Source organism: Panthera onca, chromosome E1, assembly GCF_046562875.1.
Source record: "Panthera onca isolate mPanOnc1 chromosome E1, mPanOnc1 haplotype 2, whole genome shotgun sequence".
NCBI classification, from domain to species: Eukaryota; Metazoa; Chordata; class Mammalia; order Carnivora; family Felidae; genus Panthera; species Panthera onca.
Window position 1 is genome coordinate 14,942,240 of NC_138352.1, and position 16,783 is coordinate 14,959,022.

Below are 16,783 nucleotides of genomic sequence, written 5' to 3' on the forward strand. Positions count from 1 at the left end.
CCATCTTAGTCCGTGCAGGACCAGGGCTGAACGCCGATGGACACTCTCCTTCCTTGTCCCCTGTCCTGGAACGGGAGGCGTGTGGCCAGGTCCCTGGGGCGGACCTCCTGCCTCCTCTTCTCTGACAGTTCCCTCTAGGCCTGGCTCAGCACAGGAGGGGCACTCTGGCCCCCCAGGCGGACTGCCTGTCCCTCCAGTGTCTCAGCAGCCTCCGGTGTCCTGGGGGAGACCCCAGGTGCTCCCCGCGCACCCAGGTGGGCCCTGCAAGGCCTGAGGGAAGTGGGGAGCCTGAGCAGGTATGAGCGGGAGGGGGGGAGCTGGGGAAGCCCCGCCAGTAGCCAGTCAGCTGGGCTTCAGGAGCCTCAGGAGCCCTGAGAGCCCGGGAAGGGCTTGCTTCTCGGAGGCGGCCGGCAGCCATCTCGGTGAGGCCTTCGCAGCCCGTGTCACGGTTTCCAGAGAGGGAGGATGCCGTCCCCGTGGCTCACGTCAGACACAATAAGTGCCCGTTCTGCCCAGCTCTCGGAGGCCCTTCTGTCCGCCTGTCTTTCCCCGACTCCCGCTCCCTCTGCCCTCAGCCTGGGGTCACGGTGAGGAGATAGGCTTCTCAGCACCCCCACCACGGGACAGCCTGGTGGGGAGATGCGGGCGGCGGAGAGGGCACGTTGGGCACCTGGCACCTCAGACTTGGGGTGCACGGCACAGGGCCACCCGTGTTTTTGCCAGTCAGGCCCGCAGGGGTCTCGGTGGCCCCTAGACCGTAGGCTCTCCCCCGGGCAACACCTGTGCTCTGGGGCAGGGGCGTCCTCAGCACCTTGGCCGTGGCAGGTGGGCCCGGCAAACAGATTGATGGAGGAAGACCCCGTTCTCCAGTGTTGCCCGGCCACGTGGTGCCCCCTCTCCAGCGGGCCAAGGCCGGACTCAGTGGTCGCTGGAGGTTCCTGGGGTGTCCGGGGCATTCCAGCTGGGGCAGCTGCGAGGGGCCGGGTCGTCTGGGCCTCGGGGTGTAGGGTCAGATGGGGCTCCAGGGTCGGGGCCGTGCCCGAGGACCTAGGCCGCCAGAGGGTGTCAACCAGGCCCCCCGGGCATGCTGGCTTCCGGAGCGGTTTTCTCAGCCAGCCGGGCGCCCAGGCCAGGCCTCCGTGGGGCACTAGGCAGAGCGAAGGCGGTGCTACAGCCGGGACTAGAGCCCCGTGTCTGGCCTGGGCTGGCGGCACGGCGGGCCATGCATGACGCTCAGTACACGGCGGCTCGCCTCTGGCCCTGCTGAAACGTCACACAGCTTCGGGCCCCTTCCCCGAGGTTATCGTGAACGTGGGACGTATCTGTGACGGCAGCTGACAGAATCTCAGGGCAGTGGCCACCATGACCGCTCCTACTGGACGGGGCAGCCTCAGGATGGATAGGCCTCATTCAGACCTCAGCTGAGGCACTGGGGACCCCGGGGTCCAGACTAACGATGCCCCGTTCCTTGGTCAGCCCCGTGGTGGCCCGTTGTCTGGGACTGCATGAAAGCAATTAGTGTGAGGTTTGTAGAGCCCTTGGTCTGAGAGGGGTAGTGTGAGTGGCTCCAGGACTGGAGGACTGGAGCTCCCAGCCGGGGCGGGGGCGTCCAAACCAGGAACCCCTCTGGCCTTCCCTACTGCTCAGGCTCCCACCGTCCCTTCCCAGGCTGGTGACCGCAGCGCTCCGTGGGCAAGGACCTTGCCAAGAGGAAAGAAGCCTTCAGCCCAGTTCCCGGCCAGACTTGGCCTCGAGGCTCCGGCCCTGGCCCTGGCCCAGGCCGCCTCTGCTCACGCTCTGTCTGGGGCTGGCTACTGGTTGGCGGGAGGGGCTAGGGAGCTGGTAGCCAGGTCTGCCCCAGGCCCCTGCTGGCCAGGCACGCTGCCAGCTGCAGACTCCTTGGAGGTGGAGGTGACGATGCGAGCCGGCTGGGGGTGGGGGGAGGTTCCAGGGGCCATCAGCCCTCTCCCCGCCACCCGGCCCCGCAGCCCACCTGGCAAGGCCTGTGGTACCTTCGGCTGCGTCCACACTTCTAGGCCAGGACGGTGGGGAAGAGACCGAACCGTTCAGAGCAAGGACCGTGGAGCCCGCCGCACAGGGCCCAGGCAGGGGGGACTGGCCTGCAGGAAGTGGGGGGCGGGCATGGGAGCCCCTGGCGGGACCCGGCGCTGCAGACCGGGGTCTTAGGAGGGAGAGGCCACCTGGGTCCCCGCAGGAGTCTCCCACAGCGGCTCAGGGCACGGGGCGTCTGTGGGTGCAGCCAGGGCCGGCCAATGCCTCTGTGACGCTGTTGGGCCCAGAGCACTTGTGGTGTGGGGGCGATGGGGTCTCCAGCGCCCTCTGCTTCCTTCCCTGTGTCATCCTGTTTGCGTGACAAGCCCCTTCTGTTTTCCAGCTGAAAGGAAAAGAGTGGAGAAGGTTCCCCAGGTGGATGCCTGAGTCAGCCTCCAGGCCAGCGGGGCAGCCCCTCAGTTAGCAGGGTGGGCAGGGGTAGCCCTGCCACGGGGCGGGGGAGGAGGGCTGGGCTGGAACAGTGTTTCAGCATTTCCACTACATTCCCCACACTGTGGGGCAGGGGTCCCCTCCCTAGACGCAGAGAAGCCAGCTCTCTGAGGGCCCCCAAGAAGGTCCCCTGCGTCAGGAGACGGGTGGTGTGGGGCGAGGTGGGCCCCAGGCTTGGGGTCTCTGGCCGAGGCGGGAAGTGTAGCCTGTCACCAGTATGTCCCCTGCTCTGCAGAGCTAAGACCAGGGGCCGGCTGAGCTGAGGTGCCACCCTCCTAGCCCCCCGTGCGGTGGGACCCCCTTCTGGGATAGGGTCAGAACAGAGCACCCGTGAGTGTCCCCCCCACCCCCAAGGCCAGGATCAGTGTCCAGAGGAGGGCATGAGGTCCTGGGACCCCCAACCCAGATTTTAGCCTAGAGGTCCAGTATTGGGCCTCAGGCCCTGCTCCCCACCCGCTGTGGCCCCAGGTGGCTGACCCTTGGGGATGTGGCGGCGGGGTGGGGGGTCTGCAGAGGCCAGACCTCTGAGGCCAGAGCCTCAGGCCCGGGAGACCCTGCACGGGACCCACCTGGAAGCTTCGGCTTCCCTGGACCCCAGGGCCAGGGGGCCCCGTGGGACCCTGAGCTGCATTTCCTGTCCAGCCTGGAGCCTGGCCCGCTGCTTCGCCCCCGCGGTGTGGGAGAGCTCAAGGTGTGGGCTTCTCAGGCTGAGCTCCTGGAGAAATCCATTATCCAGACCCGGCTTTTGGACTGGGCTGCTTCCCAGTGTCCCGGGAGGAGCAGAGTGGGAGGGACCTTCCTGGGAGGGTGCGGGGGTGGGGAGGCCTGGGAGACTCGAGGCTGGCCTGGGCGAGGCAGGAAAAGGCTGCTCATCCTCCAGGCATGGCCCCCCCCCCCACCAGATCCCTGGGGCCCAGCAGGGGCCGCCCTCCCACTCCTGCCCCTCCACCCGCGGCCCCCGGAGGCCAACACTTCCCTTCCCAGCCCAGAGTCCCCTCCCCTGGCTGGACGCCTGTGGTCTGGCCGCGGCCCATGGCAGTCCCAGCCCTGCGGTCCGGGAAGTCCCTGGCCCCTGGGCACCTTCGTCCCCTGCCCCTGGGTCTTCCCAGGGTCTCCCTGCATCCTGACACCCACCACAGAGGTCGGCATGTGCTCCAGCCCCTGGCCGCACTCACACACCTGCCTCTGTGGCCGGCGCCCAGGAGAGGCCCCCCTCCTCCGTCTGTCCCGTTCACACGCTGGAGGGGAGGGAAGCTGCCAGGGTCCCCACCAGGGCAGCCCCTCCCTCTCCCCTGCTCTGGGCCTTGCCTCCTCTCTGCTGAGTCACCCGGTGTCTGGGAAGCTCCCAGAGCCAAAACCGGGCTGGATGAGGAATCACAAATTCACAAAATCCCCCTGCCTCCCGGGCAGGGAAACAGCTGCCCTGACTCACCTAGGGCAGGGCCTGCAGCCTCGGGGGACCCCCTGAGAACTCCTGCGAACCCCACCAGGCCCCTCCCTACACCCAGCCTGATGGGGTGCTGAGCGCCCAGGCCGCTGCTCCCCATCCCTGGGCTGGTCCCAAGCCCAGGCTCACTGCCTGTGAACAGGGCTGACGAGATGGCGGGGTGGGGGCCAAGCAGGGCTGTCCTAACCCCCCACCACCCCCAGGGGCTGCTCCTCAGAGAGCGGTCTGTGTCCGCCTGCGTCCTTCCTGTGCAAGCTGCCGTCGCCATGGAAATCCAGGGAGGCGCGCTCAGCCTGGCCTTGGCCACTGGATTTGGGCAGGGAGAGGGGACACAGTGGCGGGGGTGCAGGTGGGCACGGAGAGCCGGCTGTCAGCGCTAGCGCGGAGTGTCCTGGGGGACAGATGACTGTGTGTGTCCGCCTGCCAGGCTGGCCGGGGTGTGACCCTGAGAGCCCCGGGGGGCTGACAAAAAGCAGGTCTGGCTTCATCCCTGTCTGTGCCTCCGCCTCCGTTTCTGTCCCTCTCACCTGGGTGGGGCTGATGAGTCCGTCGGTTGCACCTGGGGAGAAGGTCGAGGACCCCACTGTGGGGAGGGGCCGGTCCCCCCAGCGCTGCCCAGAAGGCGGGCAGAGGCTGCGGGACCCACAAGGCTGGAGCAGGGCCCCCGGCTGATGCCGGGCCTTTCTGGGAGGTGTGGGTAGAGCGCGCTGGCAGGTGCGCCAGTGGCTGTGGGGCCCCGGAGCTGCCCGCCACCGTGGCCTGGGAGAGTCGGGGGCTCGGCCTCTGAGGAGAAGGCCCACCGCAGAGCCAGCCCCCTGCTGCCCGCGGGCACGGCACTCGGCATCCCATTGATCAGGGTGGGGGCGGGGGGCGGCGCTGGTCGCAAAAGTGCCAACAGTGGCAGGAGGGCACGGGACCCCGAGCGTGTCTGTCGGGAGCCCGAGTGGGCCGTTTCTCCTGCTTCTGAAGACAGCAGCCCCGGGGGTTTGGGGCTCGAGAGTCACCCCTGGAGACGGGCTCCTTGGCGGGCTGGCCCGGTCCAGACTCACCCTTGCCCCCTGTGTCCACAGCCAGCAGCCGCCTGATGGGGAATTCTCCGGCGCCCTCGTTCATGGGCAGCTTTCTCACCAGCAGCCTGGGCTCGGCGGCCCCCGCGCACCCCAGCGGCCCCACCCCCGCCCCCTCGGAGCAGGCCTACCGCGGCCCCCACCCCGCCACCTCCCAGATCTGGTTCTCTCACTCCCATGAAGGTGAGTCCTGGGCCAGGGGCCGGGGGCCAGGAGAGGAAGCCCCCACGCACAGGGGAGGTGGTAATTGGTTGGAAACGGGGGGCGGGCCCCACCAGGCAGTGGTCCTGGCCAGATGTGCACCGCAGATGGGCGGGGGGGGGGGGGGAAGGAGGTGGGGCCGAGAGGGCTCTGGGGGAGCCAAGGAAATGTGGAACACAGCTGGGCAGGCCAGGGCCGGGCTGCACCCTCTGCCTGGGGCTGCGCCCACCTCCCCAGACTCAGAGCGGTATGGGCTCCAGATGTGCCAGCTGGGAGGGAGGTGTGGGGGGGGGGGTGGAGAGAGCTGTCAACATGCTCCTGCAGCCACCTCGGGGGCCTCGCCCGGAGCAGAGCCCCTCCCAGGCCCCTGGCCTCCCCTCGGAATGCGGCCCTGTGCACGCAGGCCTTGCGGCCGCCCGGCAGGACAGCCCCGGGGGCCCCTCGGGGACTCTGGGGCTCCCCTCCGGTTTCCCAACCGCCTGCTGTCTGTTCAGCCCCTCGCACTGGGACGTGTGCGGCAGCCCGGGCCCGTGGCTGCTGGTATCCGCGCGGCCCGGGAAGGGTTAAGCCCGGCGGCGGTGGCTGGCACGCGGAGAGGTAATTGCAGTTGGCAGCGGGCACAGAGGGCTCTCCGCTCCTGGCACCGGCGCCGCCGTAACTCAGTGACTGCTGAGCGGCAAGCGTTGCGTTTGCAGAGCGCGGACCCACACGCCGCGCCCGCCGTCCGTGTTCCAGGCAGGGAGATTAGCGCCCGGCGCTGCTGGAGAGCCAGAGAAACCTCTTTGTGCAACAAGAAAGGGGCTGTTTTCCAAACAGGACAGGTGACAAGTGAGGGACAGTTGTTAAAATAATCTAGGCTTTAAGCGCTGCGCAGGGTGCACATGTTGGGCAGGCGATAAGCAGCAAGAGGTCTCCTTCCTGCTGGAGGGAGGCCGGGTGGACGGGGCAGGGTCCCCGGCCCAGACTCACCACCCCCCGCCGCCCGCTTCCCACCCCGCACTCTTAGTAGCCTCCCCAGGGGGGACCCGCTGGTGCGGGCGGGGCTGGGCGCTGGGGCGAGGCTTCCCTGGCAGCGGTGGGTGGCCCCGCGCACTCAGTGCCTCTCCCCCTCCCCGCCCCTGCAGCTCTTCCGCCTCTCTGTCCGCCAGGCAAACTCCCAGCCCTGGCAGGAGCATCTGGGAAGGATGTCTGTAGGAGGGAGGGGTGGGGGGCTGCAGCAGCCACGTGGGACCACCTCAAAATAACGAAGTAACGGAGGAACGGCCACGGCCCCACCCTGGCCCCGCCACAGGTGCATGGGCACACCCGGGCTGGCTGACTTAGTTTCCCCTCCGGCCCGCCCTTGGGGACCTCAGCAGCGCGGAGGGCGGTTTGTGGGCAGTGCCACCTGCCCTGGGGCCCAGGGAGAAGGTGTCCCTGTCCTGCCCCTCTGGGGGCTGCGGGGAGGGCGGGGTGGGAGGCAGCCTGCAGACGGCGTCCTCAACGGCCTCCCGCCACTCGCTTCCCCTGAGCCAACGGCTACGTTGGCGGCCTGGCTTTTGGCCTTCAGGGCTCCCCGCCGCCCTTAGCTGCAGCCCCAGGGGAGTCCGCTGGCCGGGTGGGGGGGCCCGTGCGGGCCTCCTGCCTGCCTCCACCCTGTCCTGCATCCCGTAGAACCTTCTTTGAGGCAGGGGCAGCCTGAGCAGGAAGAGGGTCCGTTGCTCCGGCTCAGACCAGCCCTGGATTGCCCCAGGATTCCAAGTCATGTGCCCATCCACCTGGACCTCCTCAGGCTGGACATGCCCACAGCCTAGTGGGGGAGGGCACACCTGCCCGGCCGATGGGCTTAGTGGACAAGCACAGGTGGCCAAAGACAAAGGGAGACAGGGTGTGGCTCTTAGCCCCCCCCCCCCCCCCCCCCCGCCCAGCCCCCCTGAGCACAAGGCCTTGCAGGGAGCAGGGCCCACCCGAGGCCGAAGAGGAGCCTCGGGAGAGGCAGGAGCCCTGAGGCGGAGGGCACCCCCGACCTGCCAGGTCCCACCTGGCGGTAGCCGGGATCTGTACATCCTGGCGACCGTGCAACCACATACACCTTCCAGGCCCGTGCCTCAGTTTACCCCCTCGCCACCTCCTTCTCTCTGCCCTCCGTGAAGCCGCCCCGCCTCGGGATCTCCTTCCTGCGGGGGTTCCCTGCCCTCCGCCCTCCGCCTGTCTGCCTGCTGTAGCCTCGCTCCCCGACAGGCCACGTGGTGCCGGCTGCCTCGCTGTGAGCCTGGAGCGTAAAGGCCGGCAGGCGGGCGGGCGGGCGGGGCCGGAGCGAGTGGCAGCGTTTGCTGGCTGCCTGCCCTGGCAGCGTGCCTGGCTGCTAGTTTGACTGGGTGCCAGCTGGCTCCCCGCGTGCAGGGGCCTGTTTCTCTGCCGTGTGTGTTCGGAGAGAAGGGGGGTGAGGCGGGCGGGGGGCACGCGACACGGCCGGAGCGTGGGGGCCGGCAGGCATGGTGGGCTGCCTGGGCGGGCCGCTCAGAGGTCTGGTCTCCCCCGAGTCCTGCTTCCTCCCACCACAGGGCGGCAGGTGCCCAGCAGAACCTGCTCCCCACCCCCTCCCTTACCTGGGGTGGCCGGGGCGGGGCCTCTGAAATGGCTCTATCTTAAGGAGGGCAGCCAGGCCAGCCCCGGCAGTAAGTGGGGGCCGGGTCAGGGGAGATGGGCCCACGTGCCCCCCCCCAACTCCAGGCAGGACTCCCCACCCTCCCACCGGTGGACCTAGCTTGCCATCTGGGGGGGCAGCCGCCAGGACAGGGGCCCAGGCTTCCGCTTCCCTGGCGGAGCAGCTGGGGTGCAGGGGAGGCACCCTGGAGCTGGAGGAGCCGCCCCGGAACATCTGGCCGGAGGCAGAGCCTGTCTGCCCAGCCCCCAGGCCTCCTGCTCCCCCCTCCAGGCTCGCCCAAGTGAGGGGTCCTGCCAGAGACTGGACATTCCCCACCGAGGCTTAGGGTGGGAGTGGGCGTCAGAGCTGGCCCCGGGGCAGGGGTGAGCTAGTGTCCAGCCCGCCTGCCCTGGGGGGGTTGGGGCAGGGGCGGGGGCACAGCACAGCTGGTCCCATTGTCATGGAGTCCGGCCCCCCTGTCCCCACCCCGCCCCCAGCTGCCTGGCTGGGACCACCCACAGGGCCGGTGAAAGGAGATTCTGTTCCTGGGGGCTCCGCTGGGGAGGGGTGGGGCCCCCTGGCTGCTGTGCACCACAGCCCCGCTACTTGTGGTCTCTTGTGCCACCTGGAGGGGAGCCTTGGGTGGCAGCGGGACGCGTGCCATCGCCGGCTGTGGGCCCCGCTGGCCTCTTTATCCGAGGCCCTGCTTCTCCATCCAGGGCTGGGCCGGCCTCCAGGAGCGCTGGGGACCACACCAAAGTGTGGTTGGATGTTCCCCACTGCTCCCGGCCCCCGGCCTCCCCTCTGCCCCCTCTGTCCCCTCTGAGACCTCATGGGGACTTCTGGGAGGGAGCAGGAGCCTGGGGTCATGTCTGTGTGAGGGACACAGGTGTCACCTGGCATCCACCACCTCCGTGTGACCTCAGAGGCCGTCCTGGCTGCGGAAGCTTCATTTCCCAGAACCGTCTAGAGGGGCTGTCTGATGTAGGTCTCCGCCCTGGACCCCAGCCCCTTCCCCCAGGCCCCGTCGGCTCCTTCTTCCTCTCCTGGCCTCAGTTTCCTCGATGGCTAAAATTGCCTCTGATTCTGCCCCCACAGAACCACCGATGGTCGCCCTTCTAGTGCACCCCGTCCTGGGCTGGGTACCGGTGGCCCCGAGGCTGCGGTACCCCTCGCCCTGCCTCCCTGAGTCCTGCCCATGCTGGACGCAAGGAGGAGACAAGTGGGGGCGGCCGGCTGCTCTGAGATCTGAGGACAGAGTGTGGGGAGGGGCCCGAACTCCCCGGATCCCAACACAGAAATCGGGGCTGCCCCGCCGGATAGGCCATGTCCGGCCAGAGGGAGGTCGGTCTCTTGTGGACCTCTGACCCCTCCAGAGCCTTCATGGGGCTTTTGTGGCCGGCCTTCTCTCACCCTTCCCCACGCCCTCATGCCCTGGCAGGTCTCCTCCGTGGCCCCGGCTCACCACCATTTCCTTCATGGGGCTCTTTACATAGCAATTGGTTGCTGAGGGCACGGGTCCCACCTGATCCCTGTGAGGCTAGTCCCCGGCGGGCTCACTGTACCGGGCCAGCCTGCCTAGCCCTGGTTTGGTCCTTGCAGCCACAGGTGGCCCTGAGGTAGGGATGCCAGGGCCAATCCCTAGCTCTAGGTCAGGCCAGGTAGCACACCTGTGGTGCTCGGGAAAATGATGCTTTGTTCTGCTGCTGGCCCAGGGGTACCTGCCTCGTTAACTTCAACGAGCAACCCCGCGATACGGGGGGCGGTTGTTCACCCATTTTATAGGGGAGGAAACAGGTTCTGGAAGCTGTGTGGTGGGTTTTGAGTCCAAAGAGTCTGACCGGGGGCCGTCTGGTCCTCTCTTTCTCTTGGCTGCCCTCTGAGGCCTGTCTCCCTCTGCCTTCCTTGTGTCGGGAGTAGATGCTCCCCGTTTCCAGCTCCTGCTGGCGTAGAGGCTGCTCTGGGACCCCGGCCGCGGGCACCTGCCTCTCGGGCCCCTGCCCAGGCAGCCGTGGGCGGGGCAGCACCACGCTGGACCAAGCCCAAGGCCCCTGCCCCTCGTAAGGGTCATCGTCACTGCTCAAGAGCTGCGTCAGCCTTAAGTCCACAGCGCCCGGGAAGCTGGGAGAGCCAGCGCACCTCTGAGCCTCAGTTTCCCCATCTGCAAACCGCCCTCACCCTTCAGACCCAGCGTGACACAGTCAAAGCCAGCAAGTACGAAGCATTTGCCGCCGACCGCTCCGTCTGGCCTGTTCCCCGCGGCAGCCGTCCGCTGCTGGGCCGGGGGCCGCCGTTTGCCGTGGGAGCGTGTGTGGGGGCAGCACTGGCTGGGCGAGGGGGAGGCCCCTTGTCGCTGCCTGGGCACATGGCCTGTCCGCAGCATGACTGTACGGGTCCGAGCAGCCAGGATCCCCCAGGTGCAATGGCCTGAGTGTGGCCGGGACGCCCCACCCAGGGGGCTTGGAGCCCTCCGGAGGGCAGGGTGCAGAGCCTGGGCCAAGAGGTCTGGGCAGGGCAGGCGGCAGCCCCCCTGCATTTCCCGGGCAGCCAGTTGCATGGTGGGATGTCGGCGAAGGTTTTGGGGGTGACGCCGGTCCGCCCCCAGCTCCTAGCTCTGAGGGGCTGTTGTCTTTCCCGGCTGGAGGCCTGCAGCGATCTGGGGCCCCAGCCCTCCCAGGCCTCCCCTCCTTCCGAGGGCTCTCCCCTAAGCTGTGCCGCCTGAGCCTCCCTCCTCCCTGGGAGCACGTGTCAGGAGCCCGGGACTGTCCGCAGGCCGCCCGGATCCTGGGCAGGCTGCCCGCTGCCTGTGCTCCAGAGACGCCTGCAGGAGCCTGGCCCCTTCCCCCAACACCTAGTGCTCCTCCGAGCCTGGGAAGAGACCGAGGCTGCCAGGCCCCGCGCCTTGGGCCGCGGGGGGCAGTGAGTATGCGGGGAGCACCTGAACTGGAACCTCGACGGGGGGGATGGAAGAGGGATGCACACAAGCCTGCGCTTGGCCGCCCAGCTGCGGAAGGCTGAGGCCGGGGCACTCCCTGAGGGCCGAGCTTCCAAAGCCCGCCCCCTCCCAGAGAAGGGGGTCTCACGCAGGTCATCCCAAAGTCCAGGGGGACACCCAGGGGTCTGGCCACCAGGCGTGAGAGGCCTGTGGACAGAAGCAGGGAGGACCAGGGGAGGGGCTGTGGCAAGGTTAGCGCTCCTCCCCGGGCAGGCGTGATCAGCCGATCGCCGCACTCGAGCCGCCTGTAGGTGCAGCCTCAGAATCCTTCTTAACCCAGTGTCTGGCCTGTCCCTATCATCTGGTAGACTTGACGCCACGATGGCAACCCGCTGACGTCCTGAGTGAAAGGGGCGTCTCGTGGGAGGGAGCCGGCGTCCAGTCAGTGTCGGGCATTGGGCCATGACCCCTAGCCTGGTACCTGTGGCAGAATCCTAAATGATAGCAGTGCATCAGGGCCCCAGGAGCAGGGGCATTTGCCCAGCCGCGTCCCTGGGTGTCTCTGTGGAGGTCATCGTGGGTGAAGTAAGTGTGGGATCCTTTAGGGCTGGCAGGAGGTGGGGGGGGGGGGCGCTGCTGGGCTCCATCTGGGGGAACTTACCCCTGCTGATCCCCAGAGAGGGCCTGACCCAGAGGAGATGGGCTCTGACTGGTCAGATGGGCAGTTGAGCTGCTAAGAGCCCGCCCTGGGTGGCCAGTTGGGCCTAGTGGTCGTGTTGTGGGGAGCTGCCCTTGGGAGCTGATGCTGGGATCAGCTGGCAGCTACAACCTGAGGCTCGATGGCCGGTGAGAACTTTCCAGCAACTGGAGCCTCAGGATAGGGGAGGGAGTCACCCTCCAGGGAGACAACAGTGCTATTCGTGAAGGTGGCCCGGGGCACGGGGGCGTCTGTTGTCGAAGGATCTTGTCCTGAGAGCCGGGCAGGACTTTGGCGGGGTGAAGGTGGTTGGAGCCTCCCAGAGTCTGCTGAGCGTGCTGCCTCTGTGTGGAGCTCTGTGGGCCTGGGCTGGGGCTCCCTGGCCTCCCCGCCAGAGAGCCCTGGTCCTCTGGTTGGCTGGCCACACACCGCAGCCCCCCCCGCCCCAGACCTGGCCAGGAGCATGCCTGCCCTCCAGCCTCCCGAGAGACCCAAGAGCAGTCCCCAGGGGACAGGATGCCCATTTCATCACACCCATCGGGTGATGGCCTTGACCCTCTAGGGTCCCCCATTTTCACTTATGTCGTGGGGTTGAGTGTCCTGACAACTCACAGCAGCGGGCAGGGTGGACGGTGTCATCGGTGAGACATCCACTGAGGCCCGGGACCCCTCCCCAGAGCTCCATCAAGAGTCTCAAGAGCCTCCAGGGCCTGGAAGGCAGTGGGAGGCCAGGGACAGACCTGGGGCCCGGCTCCCCACCGTGCGCCGTTGCTCAACAGATTTGCCACCTGTCAGCTCCCACCTCAAGGATTACGAGGGTCTGGAACGGGGTCCTGGACCACCATATTCCCTGCAGGAATGTGGGCTCCTGGGCTCCTGGGCATCCAGCCCCTGCCCCTCTCCCTGCACCCCGAGGCGTCCTGAGAACCACAGCCCCCGCCCTCTGCCGTGGCCCCGTCAAGGACCCACAGCGGCCCTGCCTCATGCCTTCTCATGACAGCTGCTGTGGTTTGTAAGATCAGCTTTATTTTCTTCAGTTCAGAGAGGATGATCTCGGCGAAAAGAAAGGGACCTTTCTATGCTTGGCTGGGAGGCCCCCTCCATGTCCCCGTCTAGTCCCCCCACCCATGCCCCTTCTGCTTTTTCCTTCTCCCCCAACTTCCTCCCCACAGCTCGAATCTCCCTGTGGGATCCCCGAGGGCAGGGCCTCAGGCAGCTGGAGGTGGGAGGGAGTCCCCTGCTCCCTGGCCTGGACGGCCACCAGCTCCGCTCAAAAGGAGAGGGGCTCGGGCAGGCACCCTAACACCGAACACCCCCCCCTGACCCAGGGCGCCGCAGGGAGGGGCTCCCCGCTCAGCCAGCGGACGCCACGGGTGGGCGGCAGGCCTAGACCTCCCGAGGGGTCACGGGGAGGCGGGGGTGTCCACGCCCGGGAAACGGGTTCTGGGAAGGAGGAATTTACAGACTTCTGTTTACCAAAACGAGGCCCCGTAAAACATTTAACAGCGGCCAATTAAAAGGGGACAGCTGCGGTGGCTTACCACCCCGGCCCCCGCCCGCGCGGCACACACAGGCCCCGGCCCCCCGCCCGCCGCCCCCGGCTGCTCCCGGCCCGTCCGGCTCTCAGCTTTTGTCAAGTCTCCCAGGAGCTGAGTTTAATCTAGGGAACAGCTGTTCCAGATGTGTCTCCCCACACAAACTAGGCCAGTTGGCCAGGCAGGAGGGGGCTAGGAGGGGACAGGCCGGGGCGGTGGCTGGCACCTTTCCCGAGCCCTCACATGTGCCTGGGGACGTGAGCCCTAAGCAGAGAGCCATCCAGGGACTCCTCCAGCCTCCAGATGGGGCTGCTGGGAACGTCCCCTGGGGACAGGGTTCCACAGCTCCACCTCCGAACCAAACTGCGTCATCTGGGTCTGAGGGACCGAGCCCGCTGGGATCAGGGTGCAGGCCACCCCATTCGGGCTGGGGGATCCCAGACGGCCCCCATTTGGCGCTGACCACTTTCCATTCCAAGCTCTGCCCCTGCGGCTGCATTCTTACCTCTGAGCTGAGCTACGCAGCCTGATCCACGGTGGCACAGCGCACCCCCCGCCCTGCCCCCAGCCTCAGGCCTGCCAGGGGGCTCCCGGGCCCCTGGTGCTCGCGGTGGGCTCCGGGGCTGACCCCCGCTGCCTCCACCGCCGCCCCCGGCACTGAGATAGAGCCCCCACGCCGGCCTCCACACTCCACCCTCCGCCTCTGCGGCCTCTGTATCCAGGCAGACCGGCCTCAGGCCGGGAGTAATGCCCCAGGCCCTCTGAGGACGTGGGGGACTGGAGGCCTGTCCCGTGGTTCTGGCACCGCCCCTTCTGGAAAGGTGTTTCCCAGAAGATACTCCGTGGGGTGCTCAGCCACCAGCTGTTACAAAGAACGTTCCACTCGAACAGCAGAGGGCTTCTGTCGTAAATGGACTCAGGGAAGCAATTAATGGGCAGGATGAAATGGGGCTCTCTGCCCCGGGACTCGTCCGGACTCCACTGTGACCCTAGGAGGGGTGCTGGTGCCCGTTCCCCAGGCACGGGGCTCACGGCTCCCTTTTATCAAGGGCGACAGGCCACACACACCAGACTGGGGGGCCGGCCTGCCCTCCCCGCCCAGGACTGCTGTCCGCAGGGCCCCACTCGAGCTCCTCCTTGTCCCTGTGGCCGCTGCTCCCCGGGGAAGACCCTGGATGGCTGTTCCCTCCTCACAGCCAAGGCCACCTTGAAGGGTGCGAAGGCGCTCCTGGGAGCTGATCGCTCCTGGGACAACCATGGGGTGACAGAAACTCCTACAGAGCACGATCAGAGCGTCAGCTCCAAGCAGGAGTCTTAGAGTAAGACTGTCTCCTGCCTGCCCCAGCTGTGGGCCCCCACCCCGCCCCTCCCTGCTGGGCCACGAGGGGGAAGGACCAGCGGTGAGGAGCCCCAGTCAGGGTGGCTGGTGGCTCTGGACATCCAGCAGACACAGCTCCCCCAGGCTGTGCTTATGCCTGTCTGTCCTCGTCCCTTCTGGGGACACGGCGTGCGTCCCAGGTGGCAGGAGCCCCCAAGGTCCGAGGCCAACAGGTGGGGCCAGCTCCAGGGTATGGCTGGCGTTCCTGTGCTGGGCAGGGCCAGGCCCCAAGGACGGTTCAGGCCCCAGAGGGACGGAGAAGGGCCTGCCTGGCATGACTCAGACCCCAGGGCGGGTGTCAGGGCTGGGGGCCAGCTCCCTCTGTAGATCTCAGAGTGGAGGCCGGGCCGCTGGAGAACCGGGCCATGCTGGCAGCCCCAGCAAAATGCGAGTCGGCACCCCCCGACGGCGCCAGCCCCAGGGTGCGGGCTGCCCGAGCACTTAGGTGCCCGTTGGATGGCGTGGGCCGAGGTGGCACCTGGCCCTGGCTGTCCTGGCCGGCAGTTCGGCCTGTGCAGCAAGGGCCTCCGTCCAGCATGTGTGTCCGCTGCGGCCCCGTCCTCCCAAGATGCCTCTCCGAGAGGAGCTTTTGTTGCCCTGCCTCAGAGCTCCCGCCGTGTGCTACTGGGGGAGGGACCGCAGGCGCCCTCTCCCATCTTCCTCTCTCTCAGCCCATCAGCAATTCAATTTGTGCCGCACCAGAGGGATGGTGTTAGTCGAGTCAGAGTTAATATGATGTATTGATGGGTTGATTTCCCACCGGCGGGCTGTATACCAGGCTCTGCGGGGCGCCGCTCCTGGGCCGCCCACCGCTTCTCCCCTCCCTGGGGTCCGGGCGCATGCGGGCCGGGGCCTCGGGGGTGCCTCTGCAGCCAGTGTCCTTGCTCCTCCAGCTCCAGGGTACCCCAGATTTTCGGGGAGTCTGGCATCCACCTTCCTACCCATGAGCCACTTGGATCACCATGGAAACAGCAATGTTCTCTATGGGCAACATCGTTTCTATGGAACCCAAAAAGGCAAGTGCTGGCTTGGGGCCTTGCTGGGGGTCTGGGGCACAGGGCATCCGGGAGGGCGGGGCCGGGCGGGGCTGGGGGCTTCTTGGGTACCAGGTGAAGAGGGCCAGCCTGGGCAGACCCTCCTCTCCGGGTCTCAGGCCACGGCGGGGTAGGGACCGAGGACAGGGAGCCTGCTTCTCAGGCTCCCGGAGGATTTAAAGTCTCAGGACCATGGCCAAGAGGCAGGTCATGTGCTGGGGTTAGGTGCGCACCCTGAAGACACAGCCATGCTGTCTGGACGTCTCCGGCTCCGGTGGAAGATTCCCAAACGACCGAAGCCCCTAAGGGGTGGTGCCTAGCCCCTCGGCACCTAGCCTTGACCTGCACACACGATTTCCCGATCCCCACCGCCCTGGGCAGCTCAGGGGGGGAGGATGCCATCGGGCGGGGGTGGGGGGGGAGGAAGCCCCCAGAAGCCTGCACTTCCTGCCTCACCCAAGCTGCACACCAGGGCCTCAGGTCAGACAGGGGCTGCAGGCTGTGTTGGGGCGTCAATGTGCCCCAGCAGGCAGAGGAGGGGCTCTCATTCCATCGGCAGGAGGGGGCCCCTAGGAGGTGTCTCTGGAGAGGGGACACCGAGGTCAGGGCTTTGCTGATGAGAAGGCAGGGCTGACGGGACTGTGGGGAGGGTGTACGTGCACACGTGTGTACGTGCATGCGTGCCCTCTCGGGCGTGCACACGCACTCTCATGCAAAAGCCCAACCTCAAGGTCATGGATCCCATCAGGGAGCCCACAGGAGATGTGGCCACCGGGGGAGTGGCTGGGGCCCTCAGTGCCCTGTCGCCTAGATTTTTCCTGGATGGGATCACATCTCATTTGCATTTTAGGAAGGTTTCTCTGGGGTCGTGCCAGTAGATGGGCAGGGAGGCTGTTGGGTTCCTTACCATGTTTCAGATGACAAGTGATATGGACTTGAATTGGGGCATGGGGGTCCCACTGGGGGTGTGGAGGGGACATGCAGGTCAAGAGGTCCTAGGTGAGCCCCATTCATGGCCAGGCTGTGGGAGGGGTGCACCTGCGGGGGAGCAGCTCAGAAGGGAGGGGTGAGTTCGTCTTCCACACAGAGGGACTTTCCCAGGGGTATCCAGGAGGTGGCTGGACACACATGGTGGGGAACAGGTTGAGCCAGCCCAGGGAGAGGGGCCAACCTGGATGAGGACACACACAGCTCCGGGGATCCCAAGGAGCCCCAAGCCTGGGGCCCTCAGTGGAGGCAGAGGAGGGGACCACAAAGCACCCAGCAGGGTCTGGCTGATGGACAGGACACCGGGCTGGGCTTCAGGACCTAGCAGTTCAATCAGAGTGTGCTGAAGGGGGCCTCAGGGAAGGAAGGGAGGC

At 67.2% G+C, this 16,783-nt stretch overlaps 1 protein-coding gene across 1 annotated transcript in view; it reads left to right on the forward strand.

The window, feature by feature from the left end:
- BAHCC1 (BAH domain and coiled-coil containing 1) overlaps positions 1-16,783 on the forward strand; it is a 64,393-nt gene that overhangs the window by 22,031 nt on the left and 25,579 nt on the right. The window contains exons 3-4 of the mRNA XM_078438004.2: positions 5,020-5,199; positions 15,282-15,404. Coding sequence (XP_078294130.2) covers positions 5,020-5,199; positions 15,282-15,404 — 303 coding nt within the window. The remainder of the gene's footprint in view (positions 1-5,019; positions 5,200-15,281; positions 15,405-16,783) is intronic.